The following is a 15,309-nucleotide window of genomic DNA, read 5'->3' as shown; positions in this document are numbered from 1 at the left end:
TTCAAGAGTATAGTGTTTTTGGTTTTGATTCTTTATTTTTTTGGCTATCGACTAGTTGCTCATTTCTTATTTTAGTGCATTGTCAACAGTGGATGTACCCTGTGTGACTTCTACGTTATAGAATTTGTTGATATTTTCTTTGTGGCCTGACACATAGTCAATTTTTGTTAATGTTCCATGGATTTTGAAAATAATGTTATTTTCTGTTGGGCATATATTTTCCACGTATCATTTAGATTGAACTTGCTCATTGCTTTCTTGCTTATTTTGGGTCTACTTGATCTTTCAGTTTATGAGACAGATGTGTCAAAATCTTCCCTAATTATGGTTTGTGAAATTATCAATTTCTCTAACTATAGACTCTATTTCTAATCATGGGTTAGGTACATAAAGCTTCATAATAATTATACATATTCATATAAATATATAATATTTAAATATACTATATAATAATCGATATTTCTCTAGTATATATTAAATAATATAAAAATTCATATATTGATAATTATATAGAGAAAACAATATATGTATTAAATATACCTCTTTGTCCTTTTTAATGCTTTTCATCTGAAATTTTATTTTTTTCTGATATAGTTACTTTTCTATATCCCTTTATTTTGAGCCTTTTTCTATCGTTTTGATTTTGTGTGAATTTTGTAAATTGCATACATTTCAATTTTATTTTTTTCCACAATCTGAGATTTCAGTTTTTAATATAGGAATTTAAGTAATTAATTACATTAATGGCATTAATTAGTGTCATGTAATTAATATTAATTGTGAAACATTTACAACTTAATGTGAAACGGTCTTATTCATTTGTTATTTCAAGTTTCCCATTTACTATAATTTTGTTTCTTTTTTCCCATACCTTCTTGTTATGCTGATCAAATTTTCTTTTCTCTCCTGATGCTCCTACAATACTTTGGAAGTTAAACGTCTTATTTCTGGTGTTTAAGTGGCATTAGGGCTCACAATTCAGTGCTAATTTTACCTGGTAAATACTTTTACTATCAAAATTTCTTTGTCTCTGAACTTTGAAGATATCGGGCCATTTCTTCTAGCATCCAGAGTTGCTGATGAAAAGAATAAGCCACTTTGTTTCCCTTTTGGTACTTTTCTCTTATGCCGTGGGTTCTGATACTTTTCTACGGTGTGTCTGGGTATGGATCTTATTCATCCTATTTGGCACTCAGTGGATCTTTGGCTCTGGAAATTTCCTTCTTTTATTTCTTTGATTATTTCCTCCTCTCCACTGTCTTTGTCTCTCCTTGGAAATCTCTATTCTCTTAGATGCTAGACACCCTAGATTGATATTGATCCTTCATGTCTCAACTTCTGAGAGACTTCCTTAACTTTATTTTTCATATCCCCAGCTCAGTCTTCAGTCCTTCTAAAGATTTTTACAATTTCAGTTAATTTAATGTGAATTGCTCATTTCCAAAATTTTTTTTCTTTTTGGTAATTTTTCATAACCCACTATTTTTAGGATGTGATACCCTGAGGATAAAAATTAGAATTTTAAAAGTTTTTTTCTATCTCCTTAATAATCTGTCTCTGGAACGGTTGTGTCTAGTGTCTGTGCATTTGTGTCTGGTTCTGTTAATGGCCGGCGAACCTTGGGTATCCAAACATAAACATGAATCGAGGACGCAGTCGACGTGTATAAGCAGTCTCCCCCGCAGCCGGGGTGGCCTGTTTCCCCAATGGCTGCTTCCTTAAAGGGACAACTGACTCTGAGCTTGGTGTGAGTGGGTGGGACAGTGGAAGTGAAGGCTGGAGAGCAAAGAGGCTGGGACCAGCTATTTGTCAAAAAAGGAATCTACTCTGAAAACTAAGCAATTGAGTTTATTTCCCTCATGGGCAGAGCTGCCTTTCCTTTAATCCTTATCAGTTATAGAGGTCTGGAAATTACCAATACCAGAAACCCATGTCCCCCATATAGTTCATTTTCTTTGGAAAGAGCAGTTCCTGAGTTTTATCCTGGGATTAAAAGCACCGTAGCTCCGGTTGTAGTAGGAGTGAGCTGGGAAGAGTCCAAGGGGTAAAGGAATCCAGGGGCCCACCTGGCCCAGGTGTTCTGCATACAGCTAACTCATCATCAGGTGAGCACCCTCTGATCTACTTGCATCTTTGTTTCTGTTACCCTTCAGCCTGGACTATCACTAGAATTGTTTTACCTCTGCATTTCTTCTCTTCTCCATGTCTTTTAAACTGTGGTTTTTCTACTTTTGTTTTAGTGGCAATTTGATCCCACCTGCTTTCTAAATTTTAAGTTTTCCTGTGGATTTTTTTTTTAATGTTCAGAGAGAAGCTGCTTTGTTCAGACCAAGAGTCCATTAAGGACTATACATTGCATTTGTTGTTATGTCTCCTCGGACTTTTAATTTGGAATCCCCCCACCTTTTTTCCCCGTGATATTTACTTTCTGCAGGTATCAGCACATTTTTAAGTATTTCCTGCTCTGGAGTCTAGGGTGGATGGGGAAGTTGATGTGTGTGCTCAATTCACCATTATGAGCCAATCTCACTCATCTGCTCCACCCTATTTTAAACAGGATGAAAATCCAAACTCCTTAGCATGGCCTTTCACAGCCTAATATCAACCCACATCACCAGTCTTACTTCCCTCAAATACCTTGTCTTCTAAGAAGACACTATAACCCTTTCAAATGAGCTTTGAAATTTGGAATTTCTACAGTCAACAGTATCAGGACCCTTCAAGAGTATTTCCTTTTCATTTTATAAACATTCCTCATTTCCAACAGCCACCGTGATGCTTTTGAGTGCAGACTGTTTGTGAATCTCCACCAGAGCACAGGATTTCTTCCATACCAATATCTTCCCTTGGGAACCAAATGCCAAGCACTGAAACAGTCATCAACAAGTGGTCATAAAAGGAGTGATTTTAGTGTTTTGAATTAACCTGGTAAATTGAAGCAAACTATGAATGTCCCAAAAGAACCTATCTCCTAGAGATAAGGTAACCACATGATTTACCTTCCAAATTGAGACACTTTTGAGAATGAAAGGGGGTGTTATTAATAATTACACAAAAATAACGTGTAAACCAGAGCGTCCTGGGCTATGAATAACTCGTAAAACTTTCTATTAGATTGCTTTAGGTAATATGGACATTTTAACTATTTTCATTCTTCCAATCCATGAGCATAGAATATCTTTCCATTTCTTTATGTCTTCTCCGATAATGTCTTATAGTTTTCGGTGTATAGGCCTTTCACTTCTTTGGTTAAATTTAGTCCTGGGTATTTTATAATCTTTTTGTTGTGCTTGTAAATAGGATTTTATTCTTGAGTTCTCTTTCTTTTAGTTCACTATTAGTTTATAGAAATGCAACTGATTTTTGTATGTTGATTTTGTACCCTGCAACTTTGTTGTAGTTGTTGCTTATTTCTAATAGTTTTGTTGGATTATTTAGGGTTTTCTATATATAGAATCATGTCATCTGCAAACAGTGTGAGTCTTACTTCTTCCTTTCCAATTTGCATCCCTTTTATTTCTTTTTCTTACCTAAGCACTCTGGCCCAAACTTCCAGTACTATTTTGAACAAGAGTGGCGAGAGTGGGCACCCTTGCCTTGTTCTTGTTCTCAGATTCAATGCAATCCCAATCAGAATCCCAATGACATTCTTCATGGAAACAGAACAAAGAATGCTAAAATTTATATGGAACAACAAAAGACTGCGAATAGCCAAGCAATCCTGAGAAAAAAGAACAAAGCTGGAGGTATCACACTCCCTGACTTCAAAATATACTACAAAGCTATAGTAATCAAAATAGCGTAGTACTGGCAGAAAACCAGACACACAGATCAATGGAACAGAATTGAAAGTCCAGAAATAAAACCACACCTCTGTGGACAGCTAATCTTCAACAAAGGAGCCGCGAACATACAATGGAGAAAGGAAAGTCTCTTTAATAAATGGTGCTGGGAAAACTGGACAGCCACAGGCAACAGAATGAAAGCAGACCACTATCTTCCACCACACACAAAAATTAACTCAAAATGGATTAAAGACTTGAATGTAAGACCTGAAACCATAAAACTCATAGAAGAAAATATAAGCAGTACACTCTTTGACATCAGTCTTAGCAGCATCTTTTCAAATACCATGTCTATTCAGGCAAGGGAAACAAAAGACAAAATAAACAAATGAGACATCAGACTAAAAAGCTTCTGCAAGGCAAAGGAAACTCTGAACAAAACGAAAAGACAACCCACCAACTGGGAGAAAATATTTGCAAGTCATCTATCTGACAAAGGGTTAATTTCCAAAATATATAAAGAACTCATACAACTCAACAACAAAAAAACGAACAAGCTGATCAAAAAATGGGCAGGGGCTATGAACAGACATTTTTTCAAAGAAGATATACAGATGGCCAAGAGGCACATGAAAAGATGTTCAACTTCACTAATTACTATGAAAATGCAAACCAAAACTACAATGAGGTATCTATCACCTTACACCTGTTAGAATGGACATAATTACCAAGACAAAAAATAACAAATGTTGGAGAGGATGTATGGAAAAAACTGTATGAAGATTTCTCAAAAAATTAAAAATAGAAATACTATACCACCCAGCTATCCCACTAATGAGTATTTATCCAAAGAACAGGAAATCAACAATTCAAAGAGATTTATGCACCCCTATGTTCACTGCAGCATTATTCACAATAGCCAAGATGTAGAAGCAACCCAAGTGCCCTGCTATGGATGAATGGATAAAGAAGATGTGGTGTATATACACGATGGAATGCTCCCCAGCCATAAAAAGAAAGACAAAATCATGCCATTTGTGACAACATGGATGGACCTTGAGGGTATGATGTTAAGTGAAATAAGCCAGACAGAAAAAGACAAACACTGTGTGATTTCACTCACATGTGGAAGATAAACAAACACATGGATAAGGAGAGCAGATTAGTGGCTACCAGAGGGGAAGGGGATGGGGGAAGGGCAAAAGGCGTAAAGGGGCACACATGTATGATGATCAATAAAAACTAGACTATTGGTGGTAAACACGATGCAGTCTATACAGAAACTGATGAATAATAATATACACCTGAAATTTCCACAATGTTATAAGCCAATACGACGTCAATAAAATAATTTTTAAAAAACCTATTAGAAAGGTTTCTTTTTCCTTTAAAACATCCTGCCACTTTATGCATCTGCTTAAATATGCTTGATATCTATTTGTTCTCTCCATGGATATTTATTGAGCCCCTACTACAGGGCAGACGCTGCACTGGGAACACAGGTGATCAAATAGACAGGGTCCCTGCACTCATGGGGCTTACATTCTAGTAGTCTTTTTTCCTGCTGATAAGAAAGGATGGTTTTCAATCCTTGGAACACAGGAAGAATAGTGTATGAGCCTCAGTTCTACCAAAGCTGTTACTGATCCTTTGTTAACAGCCTGATGTGGTGGGAAGAGGGCAAAGCCTCTGGAGGCACATAGACCAGGGTCTGTTGACCAGTTCAGCCACTTACTAGCGGCTCTGAGTGAGATGCTTATGTGATCCTCACCTAAGGGATAATAATACTGACATCACGAGACTGCTCTACGGAGAAATGTTGGTACAGTGCCCTCTAGGTGGTATTTACTGCTATGTTTTCTCAACTAATACCGAACCTGAGCACAAAGAACACAGAAAACATCAAATCAATCTGATGGGGAACAGGGAGGGGAGAGGCAGAACGATAGGGGAAAATGTGTCCACGCTAGGCAGTGAAAACAGCCCGAAATCAAACTGCTCTCTGCATAACTTAAGCCACAGGAACAGAGCCAACCAAGGAGCAAAGGTAGGTCTTGAACAACAGACATCAGCTGCTAACTCGAACCCTGTCCTAGCTCGCCTCGGTGCTTCTGACTGCAGTATTCCACTCAGAGCCTCAGTTCCCAATTTCCCCAGAATCTCTCAGCTAGTCTTGTGGAGAAAAGTCGGGAGCAAGCTGTGAAGGTCAGAACACGGGGACTGGGGAGTGGAAGACATCTGAGAGGAGGTGGGAAGGAGATCCAGAAGGGATGAGGAGGCACAGCACCACTACCCGGCCGTTCTGCGTAGGAGTTTACACTTTTGCAGTGCCTTGCACCACAATTCAGGGGGCATGAAATCAAGCAGCTCTGGAACGAACTGATTTGCTCCCCTCCCAGGGCTTCCTCCCCTGCCCTACAAAATCAGTGCCATCACACACTTGGAATGTTAATAATCAGCCAAATCACAACACTGCCCTAGTCCACTGTCCCAGGGTAACCCAAATTAAATGAATAGCTTCTAATCAACTCAAATCTGAATATTTATTCAGTTAAAAATATCTTGCTGATGGTGTAATATGAACACAGGTGATGAGAAGGATCCACTGATAAGAATAATAAAAGGAAAATGAATAAACATTCTATTTACATTCTGCTTCGGAAAACTGCCTTTTGGTGCATCTAAGATTTTCACCTGTGAGCACCACAACTTGAACCGATTCCAATTTCATTTGGCAGAAAATTTTTCTTTCTGAATTGCTTACCGCCTTTTTTTTTTTTTTTTTTTTTTTTTACACACAAGCAATACATATTCATTGGGAAAGACTGGAAAATTCAAAAAAGCCTACAGGAAAAATAAAAAGCATCTGTAATTCCACAGCTCAGGGATAAACACTACTAACACCTTGGTGTAGCTCTTCTAAGTGTAGGCAGTTTTTATAATTGGACATCAGAGTCACCAACGCTCTTCACCCACCCCGATTTCTGAGATCACAGTGACACGCAGGGGGCTCTGGTCTCCAAGATTTTTACAACACTGGATTTCTATTCGCAATCTGTGGCTGGCTAAACCCTTAATTAGTAACAGCAGGTGCTGGAGTGCTTCAAGTAAATCACTCCTACACTTTAGTGAGTTGTTATTTATGTCACTCTTATCACCGGCAGCAGGGCTGACAATCAGCAGCAGCTGCAGAGGCTGACTCGCTCACAGGGCAATCGTCGGCCTCCGGTTTCCCCCGAGTCCAGGGATTTAAACAGCCCTATCTGGAGAAACTGAGCAAGCTGCTCTTCAAATGCAAACAAAAGGTTCGGCTGGGGCTTCAGGCTTTCTTGAGGGTAGGAAACCACAATTATTCACGTACCACTAGATAATCAAATATTTTATTCAGAGTCCCATTTTGTGCAGCTTTGCCTAATCCTGCACCGTAAAATACTATTTTCCTTTGAGTTTAAACAGGTGCCTCCATTTTGAAATAATTAAGAAAACCTATTAAACTGGTTTGGGGTCAAAGTGGTAATAATTTCATTTCAGAAAACCTGTTCTTAAGGAGTGAGGAGATTTAAGTATGCAGAACCTTCTAAGGGGTAATAAAACTTCACCCGGCCCAAAAGGTTTCCCTCTCATATTTATCTATCAAGATACGGGAAATACCGGAGAAAGCCAGCACCAGCTTGCCTTGCTCTCTGGGGTGGGTGAGGTTTTGTTTATGCTTTCTTCCCAGTGGGCTAATAATAGTCTTTCATTTTTATCTAAAACAGTCACAAAAATGATTGTGTGCTTCTGCAAAGGGGATGATAAATCAGATGCTTGCACAAGAGGCCAGTGGGCTTTGTGAGTTCCATGGAGGGTGGGAGGATCTGTGAAGGGAGCAGGCGCCTTTTCCTGCCTACAGCTTTGGTTTCCAGGCACAACTGCCTGTTGGGGTGTGAGCCTGAGGAAGGTCATGCAACGACACTTTGGGGACGCCACGCCGGTAAACAAACTGCAAAAAGCATGCTAAGCTGTGCAGAGACAAGAACGCCGAAGACAAACTTTCCTATGTTAAATAAACTGTCCTATATTCAAATTAAAACCAAAATTTTCGTCATTCACCTTTTGTCTGGCCACCAACCCCAAATACCTACTAAGTTTTGGTCCTAGGTAACTATAAATGGTCATAAGCTTGAAAAATTATTTTACGTTTGGCAAGAGTCAAGAGCTAGAGAGGGGTTTCTTTGTACATCAGTTCAGTCCACTTTCCTCCTTCGGCCTCCTTTCCTGGGGTGATTCAGCCCGGTCCCCAACCTCGAGGAGGGCAGGGGCCCAGCGTGGGGCTCCAGGACCGACAGACAGCCGGGACAGCCTCGGAAGCCGTCTTCACTTCCCCGCCCCGAGGCACGGCCCAGTGCTCGCTCCGGCCCTGGCAGCGGCCCTCCCTGCCGCCGCCCTCCTGGGTTGTCCCCTGAACGAGAGATGCCTGCGCCCAGCTGTGTGGGCCCCGGGGGTCCACCCGCACCCAGGGCCCGCGCGCGGCTATCAACGCAGCTGCCTCCCCTTCCTCCTCCTCCGCCTCTTACCTGGCCAGAGATTTGGCCACGCTCATGGCCCATAATTGAGGCCGCCATGGCTCGTTGTCCACGTGCCGGGTCCTGGGGCAGCCTCCCCGCAGGAGGAGCTCGGCAAACCCGCGGCGTCCAGGCCCGCCTGCCCGCGCTAATGGCTCGGGGCCGCAGCTGCAGGCGCGCACGCCCCCGGCCCGCCCTTAAAGTGGCCCCGCTGCCTGCCTGGGCACCTGGTGGAGAAGCAGATTGCTTTCAGGCGGTCCTGGAGGACCTGGGCTGGCGGGGGAGGGCTGCCGGGCGTGGGTGTGTGGGGGGTTGGGGAGCGGGGGGTAGGCTGCCGGCGAGGGGCTGCCCGAGGTGCCCTGGAGGGCCTTAGGGGACCCTGTCATTGGCACGCTGCCCACCCAAAGTTCCATCCCCCATTCCCTGGGCGATCACGGGCACCAGGCCTCAGGTGGAACTGGCACTGTCTCCCCTGGAGAAAGGGGAAGCACTACCCCGCTTCAGCCTGGTCTAAAAATCTTGAGAGTGTCTTAAGAGAAATCTTTCAAGTTTGAATATTAGGAATTAACAGACTATTTCTTTTTCCTAGACAAATGTATGTAGAGGATAGGTAAGGCAAATGACGTTATGGTGCTTTCTTTCCAAACTACCAAGAAATTAAAAATTTTAGAAGCATTTTACTTTGTCCTCTGATTCAACAAATATTGTCCCCCTTTTCTCAACTGAGAAAGTGAGGCAATAAAGTCTTCTGATGGCTGCCGCTATGTAACCCGCTTTGTTCAGCCTTCTCTAGACGTTTTATTGAGACCTATTGAATGCCAGGGCCTATGGGGGTCCTTCCTCTTGTCATCTTTACTACTGTTCCTGATTTTTCCATTGCAAGAAGTTGGGCGGGGAGCGGGAGGGAGAGGAAGGTATCTGACAGTGTTTGGCACTTTGGATTTGCCTAGACACTTGATCTCACTTGAACATATAATACAAGCATGCTCTCCTTGAACCACCAGTACCCCTGACCTCTGGGCAAGCCTCCTGTTTCCTGAGCAGGTGGTGATGTGTCCTGGGGGCCTGATTTAGATCATGAGAGCATGCAAAAATATTATGGTGGTTCTCTGTGATTTTGATGGGAAGAAAAGGTGCAGATAAATTTCTGATGGGATCATTCTGCATTATTTTTGGAAGTAAATGTACATGTTTTAATAGATATGAATTTTAGCTCTTTATTGCTTTTCCAATTAATCAATTGGAATTAATCAATTAATACTGAGAGTATCTAGATAAATGTCTGTGAGGCCATTAGTTTGCTCACCAATATAGGACAAAGGTGAAGTCATGCCCAGGCACATGGTGGGGTGTGAATTGAGGCAGCTTTGCGGATTTCCCCCCATATGGTAATCAGGTTTGCATTGCTCCAGAGGTCTAGATTAGCAAGTCTGATGCTAATAGTGACAAAGATGTTGTTGAAACTGATACATACTCATTGCTTTTAAATTTGAGTGGACAGTGCCCCTAAGTTTATGTGAGAGGAAATAATCATTCCTGTGTTGGAGGAAGCAAAAAAGATAATAAATAATAAATCTTGAGCCAGCCCTGATGGCCTAGTGGTTCAAGTTCAATGCTCACCACTTCAGCGGCCTGGGTTCACTGCCCAGTCATGGAGCCACACCGCCCCTCTGTCAGTAGCCATGCTGTGGGTGCGACTCACATAAAAGAAATAGAAGGACTTACAACTAGGATATACAACCATGCACTGGGGCTTTGGACAGGATGAAAAAAAGAGGAAGATTGGCAATAGATGTTAGCTCAGAGCAAATCTTTCCCTGCAAAAAAAAAAAGAAGAAGAAGAAAATAAACCTCTTCTGTATCAAGAATATAAGACTCCAAGCTTCATAGGAGTAAAATTAAGTATTTAATAGTTTCCAATCTCCTAAAAGAAAGCATACTTTATAAATGAACAGGCATCTACTATAAAACAAGGACTCTCACTAGAGGTAATTTTGCTCCCCAAGAGACATTTGCCAATGTCTGGAGACACTTTTTGGTCGTCACAACTGGCATCTAGTGGGTAGAGGTCAGGGATGTTGGTAAACATCCTACAATGCACAGAACAGCCTCCTACAACAGACAATTATCTGGTCCAAAATGTCATTTGTGCTGAGGCTGAGAAATTCTACTACAAACCTTCTGAATTATAACACAGAATGTAAAAATTTAATTTCTTTGTCACCTTTAACATTTTTGAATCATACTCACTATATTATTGGCTACAAATGGGAAGATGGATGCTCTTTGTAGTTCGCAAGAGTAAAAATATGCTACTTATGCTGTTGATGAAAAACTGAATACTATGAATTATAAAATATGACAAGAATAATTCTACATAGAGAAATATATTTAAAAACTTGCACTCAAAATTAACAACTCAAACCATCTCTTAGAAAATAGTTTTCCAGTCATTTAAAATTATTAGCATTCATAGTATATGCTTTACATTATTCCCCCCCAATTAAATTATAATTGTGTATTTTTCACAATATGCCTATATCCTGAATAAGTTTGTAAGTAATACAGTATACATGGTCTGTTTAAATGAACTCTTATCAAGAACCGATGCTTAAAACGTTTGGAAATTTTCCATCCAGCTATTTTATAGGAACTGTTATAAATAAGCTATGTCCAAAATTGTTGCTTACCTGGCTTGTTCTCAAAGACATAAAAATTTACAACTCGATGGGACCCTAGAGATTACCTAATTGTCGTTCCTTTTCAAAGGTGCTGAGGCCCGGAGAATGCTCTCATAAGGACTATAACCATGGATGCTGAAAGAGACTTAACTAATTTCAATCATTTTTACTTAATAATTTTTTACATTTAGTAATGCACTAAACTCACTTTTTAAATACAGTAGTCCTCCCTTATCCATAGTTTTGCTTTCTGTAGGTTCAGTTACCTGTAGTCCACCAAGGTCTGAAAATATTAAATGGAAAATTTCAGAAATAAATAATTTATAAGTTTTAAATTGCATGCTGTTCTGAGTAGCATGATGAAATCTTGTGCCGTCCTGCTCCATCCAGCCCGGGATGTGAATCATCCATTTGTCCAGGGTATCCATGCTGTATACTGCACCCTGCCACTGGTCACTTAGTAGCCTTCTTGGTTATCAAGTTGACTGTCGTGGTATCACAGTGCTTGTGTTCAAGTCACCCTTCTTTTACTTAATAATGGCCCCCAAGTGCAACAGTAGTGATGCTGGCAATTTGGACATGCCAAAGAGAAGCCATAAAGTGCTTCCTTTAAGTGAAAAGGTAAAAGTTCTCGACTTAATAAGGCAAGGAAAAAAAATCATATGCTGGGGCCGGTGTGGTGGCACAAGTGGTTAAGTGCTCACGCTCCGCTGCGGTGGCCTGGGGTTCGCTGGTTCGGATCCCGGGCCGCACCGACACACCGCTTGTCAAGCCATGCTGTGGCGGCGTCCCATATAAAGTACAGGAAGATGAGCATGGATGTTAGCCCAGGGCCAGTCTTCCTCAGCAAAAAGCGGAGGATTGGCATTGGATGTTTACTCAGGGCCGATCTTCCTCACACACACACAAAAAATTGTATGCTGAGGTTGCTAAGATCTATGGTAACTTTTATTACAGTATAGTTATAATTGTTCTGTTTTATTATTAGTTATTGTTGTTAATCTCTTACTGTGCCTAATTTATAAATTAAACTTTATCATAGGTGTGTATAGGAAAAAACATAGTATATATAGGGCTCAGCACTATCTGTGGTTTCAGGCATCTCCTGGGGGTCTTGGAACATGTTCCCCATAGATAAGGGGGGACGACTGTACATACACCTTTACCCACCATGCTTGCACTGTCTTGGGAATATTAAATTCAAGAGTCTACCATAACTTGACTATTAAGTTCCATTATAGAATTATAAACAACAAATTTTCATAATGTTAACTGAGGAAGGTGATTTATTTATTTTTATTTTTTTGAGTAAGATTAGCCCTGAGCTAACATCTGTTGCCAATCCTCCTCTTTTTTTTGCTGAGGAAGATTGGCCGTGGGGTAACATCTGTGCCCATCTGAGGAAGGTGATTTTTGCTTCCACTTTTGCCATCTTCCCTCTCCTCCTTTCAGGCAATTCATCATAGAATAGCCAGAATGATCTTTTAAAATACAAATCAGAATGTTAACTCCCTTTCTCAAAACCATCCACTCAGAAAAAAGTCTAAATTCTTTTCCATGTCCAACAAGACTTTATACCATCTGACTCTCCAACCTTATCTCTTGCCATTCTTACGAACTTTCACGACCTCTAGTCACACTGCCTTCTTCCTAGAATGCCAGTAAGTGCAAAGCTACACTTTGCCCTTGTTCTTCCTTCTGCTTGGAATGTTCTTCCCCATTCCCCCCTCCCCCAAATTTCTCCATTTCATTTAGATTTCTGTTATGATGTCATCTCCAACACTCCCCATCAAATAAAGTAACTTCTTACTTTATTTTTCTTTACATCATTTTTCTAATGTTATATAACATATTTATTTGTTTTTACTTGTCTTTCTCCCCTCTCTAGAACAAAGAATTTGTTTGAACTACCCACTACTATCACCTTGGCCTAGAAAAGTGTCTGGCTCATAGCAGTCACTTAAAATATTTGAATGAATGAACGAAAGTTATTTTAGTAGTTGATTGGTGTATGTGGACTTGGATTTGGGTCTTTCTGGCTCCAAGCCTACAATCTGTCCTCTATTTCATATTGCCACTCATTCTGTAGTGAAAGAAAAAGAAAAAGTTTGGAGGGAAGGATAAAATATTGCATGCACCAAAATGACAAGCTTGGTATCTCAAGGCTGGAACCAAAATAAATTGTGTTGGTGGTGGCACAGGAAAGATGGGAAGATCAGTTTTAATCCAGTCCTTTCCCTATGCAAAAATGTGCAGGGCTCCTCTGCTTATCAAATTAAGTTCTCATTCCTCAGTGTGACATTAGGGCCCACATTATTGTATTATCTTGCCCCAATCTGGTTTTCTCCATTCAGCTTTTAATCAAGCTGACTAGTTTCTATTTCCTGATGGTGTCCTGGGACACTCCTGATAGTGTCTCCCCAGCAGGCCCCAGTGTGGGATGCCCACAAGCAGATAGAGTAACCTCTTTCCTTGGAACTGTAGCGCTGATGAGATGAATTACCTGAAGCCTTGAGAGGTCCTGAGCTACCTTTAAAGGATAGCATTGTTCATTGATTTGGGAACTGCCCTGGATATTTCTTCTGATCCTCCCCGGCTGCTAATTCATGTATCCCTTGGTCTTCTTTGGTTCTGACCTCCACCTAAAGTCTTCTCCTGTCCCATTATACCTGCATCAAAGAGGATCGGATGCCTCCTGCTCACATTCCTCTTTCCTGCCTCTGGCACAGTTCTCCTAACCTGTGAGTTCAGTTCTGACAACTGCATTGGGTAGGATTTAGCCCACTTACCCCTGAGCATTCTTAGTTGTCCTGGCTTAGGGTCTCTCCCACACTACTCTCTGACTCACACTTTCCTTTTGTGGTTCATCTGGGAAGACAACAGGAAAATCCTCAAAATATTCCTCATTCCATCTCACGCCTCTGCTCAACAATTAGGACTCTATTTCAGTAGCGTGATAAGGCAGAGATTGTTTTACTAGACTTTATATCCTAGTAGCTAGTATATAGAGGGTGATCAATAAATACGTGTTTTCCCCAATGAGTTAGGGACCATTGCCCGTAGGCAGTAATACAGGTCAAAAAATAGTACCAACTTCTAATGATGCCTTGCAATCGACTGCACTAAGATGTGACAGTTTTCTCATCATCCAAAACACCAATTCACTTTCAACAATAGGGTTTAGTTCTCCTGAATTAAAATGAGGAAGATTTCCCTCACTTTAGCCACAAGTCTTAGCTAGGAAATGTGGAGCTTTACCAAAGTGACAATTATGGTAAAGCTTTACCAAACTAACTATGGATGACTGGGCTGTCACATAAGATGCGGAGTGAGGCTAGGCACTGCTACTTCGATTAATTTGGAGGACATCCTCCCAGGGTAACAACACAGCAGAACCATTAGAAGCTGCTCCCCTCGAGTCATTGATTACGGCTCTCCTACCTGAGGAGATCACCGAGTTACAGAGTAACTAATTTTCCTTTAGCCACAATGACTGCCGACTTGAAGTCAGGAGGAATTTCTACATCACAAATGAGTAAGACAATCTTAAAGGAGAGAACTTTCTGGTATGTGAAGGTGTGGGATGAGGTGAAGAAGAAAAAGTGTTGTTCACATTCTCCTTGTGAATACTTAGATGTATACTAACATGAGTTAAAAGTCAGCTGCAGTAATTTTTTCTTATTATGAAAAATGTCATACATATCCAAGAATACATATACTATACATATATTATAGATGTACAATATAAAGTATATGAATGCATATGTACTTCCCACCCAGCCTGATAGCCACTACCAATAATTTTGAAATCTCTTATGTGCCTCTCCCATCCCCCTTTCTCTCTCCCAAGACATAAAGACTATTTATTTATACTTTTTTTTTTTACTGGTGAATCCTGAATGGACTGTGCTGTGAAAGAGAAATAAAACTTTATGTTAAGCCTCTGAGTTGATAACTTGAACTTAGGTGCTTCACTAACAAAATACTAACACAAGTAGCGTGGCAATAACTTAGCAGGTCTGCAGTGGGAGGCAGGGAAACACATACGGAGGTGGAAGCCGGGAGATCCCTGCTATGTCATAGCAGACCAAGTGCTTACCAAATCTGGGTCAAGGAAAAGATGTTGAAAAGAACCTGATAATAATGTGTGCTGGTTGTTACTGGCTGCCTTTGACAAGGCAGAAGAAAAAGATGAGTTTGGGATACAACTAGCCAGTTTGCAAGGAGAGGTAAAAGGGAAGAGAGTCTAAGGGAGAATCTAGAAATTTGAGACATCAAAGGGCATTAAAGGGTTGGAAA

General features: G+C 40.7%; 1 protein-coding gene across 2 annotated transcripts in view; it reads right to left on the bottom strand.

Annotated features, from left to right (window-relative positions):
• Window positions 1-15,309, bottom strand: part of SOHLH2 (spermatogenesis and oogenesis specific basic helix-loop-helix 2) — a 139,731-nt gene that overhangs the window by 50,922 nt on the left and 73,500 nt on the right. Inside the window, exon 8 of one of the 2 annotated variants that reach the window (XM_087436194.1) lies at window positions 13,541-13,574. In XM_087436194.1, the coding sequence (XP_087292320.1) occupies window positions 13,541-13,574 (34 nt within the window). Of the gene's footprint in view, window positions 1-8,341; window positions 8,576-13,540; window positions 13,575-15,309 lie in introns of those variants that run through there. The other variant, XM_014791285.2, reaches the window with a different exon arrangement.

The sequence above is a fragment of the Ceratotherium simum genome, chromosome 10 (genome assembly GCF_057802395.1).
Source record: "Ceratotherium simum simum isolate JZ-2026a chromosome 10, ASM5780239v1, whole genome shotgun sequence".
NCBI classification, from domain to species: domain Eukaryota; kingdom Metazoa; phylum Chordata; class Mammalia; order Perissodactyla; family Rhinocerotidae; genus Ceratotherium; species Ceratotherium simum.
Note: the sequence above shows the minus strand (reverse complement) of the source record. Positions and strands in the feature narration are given on the sequence as shown.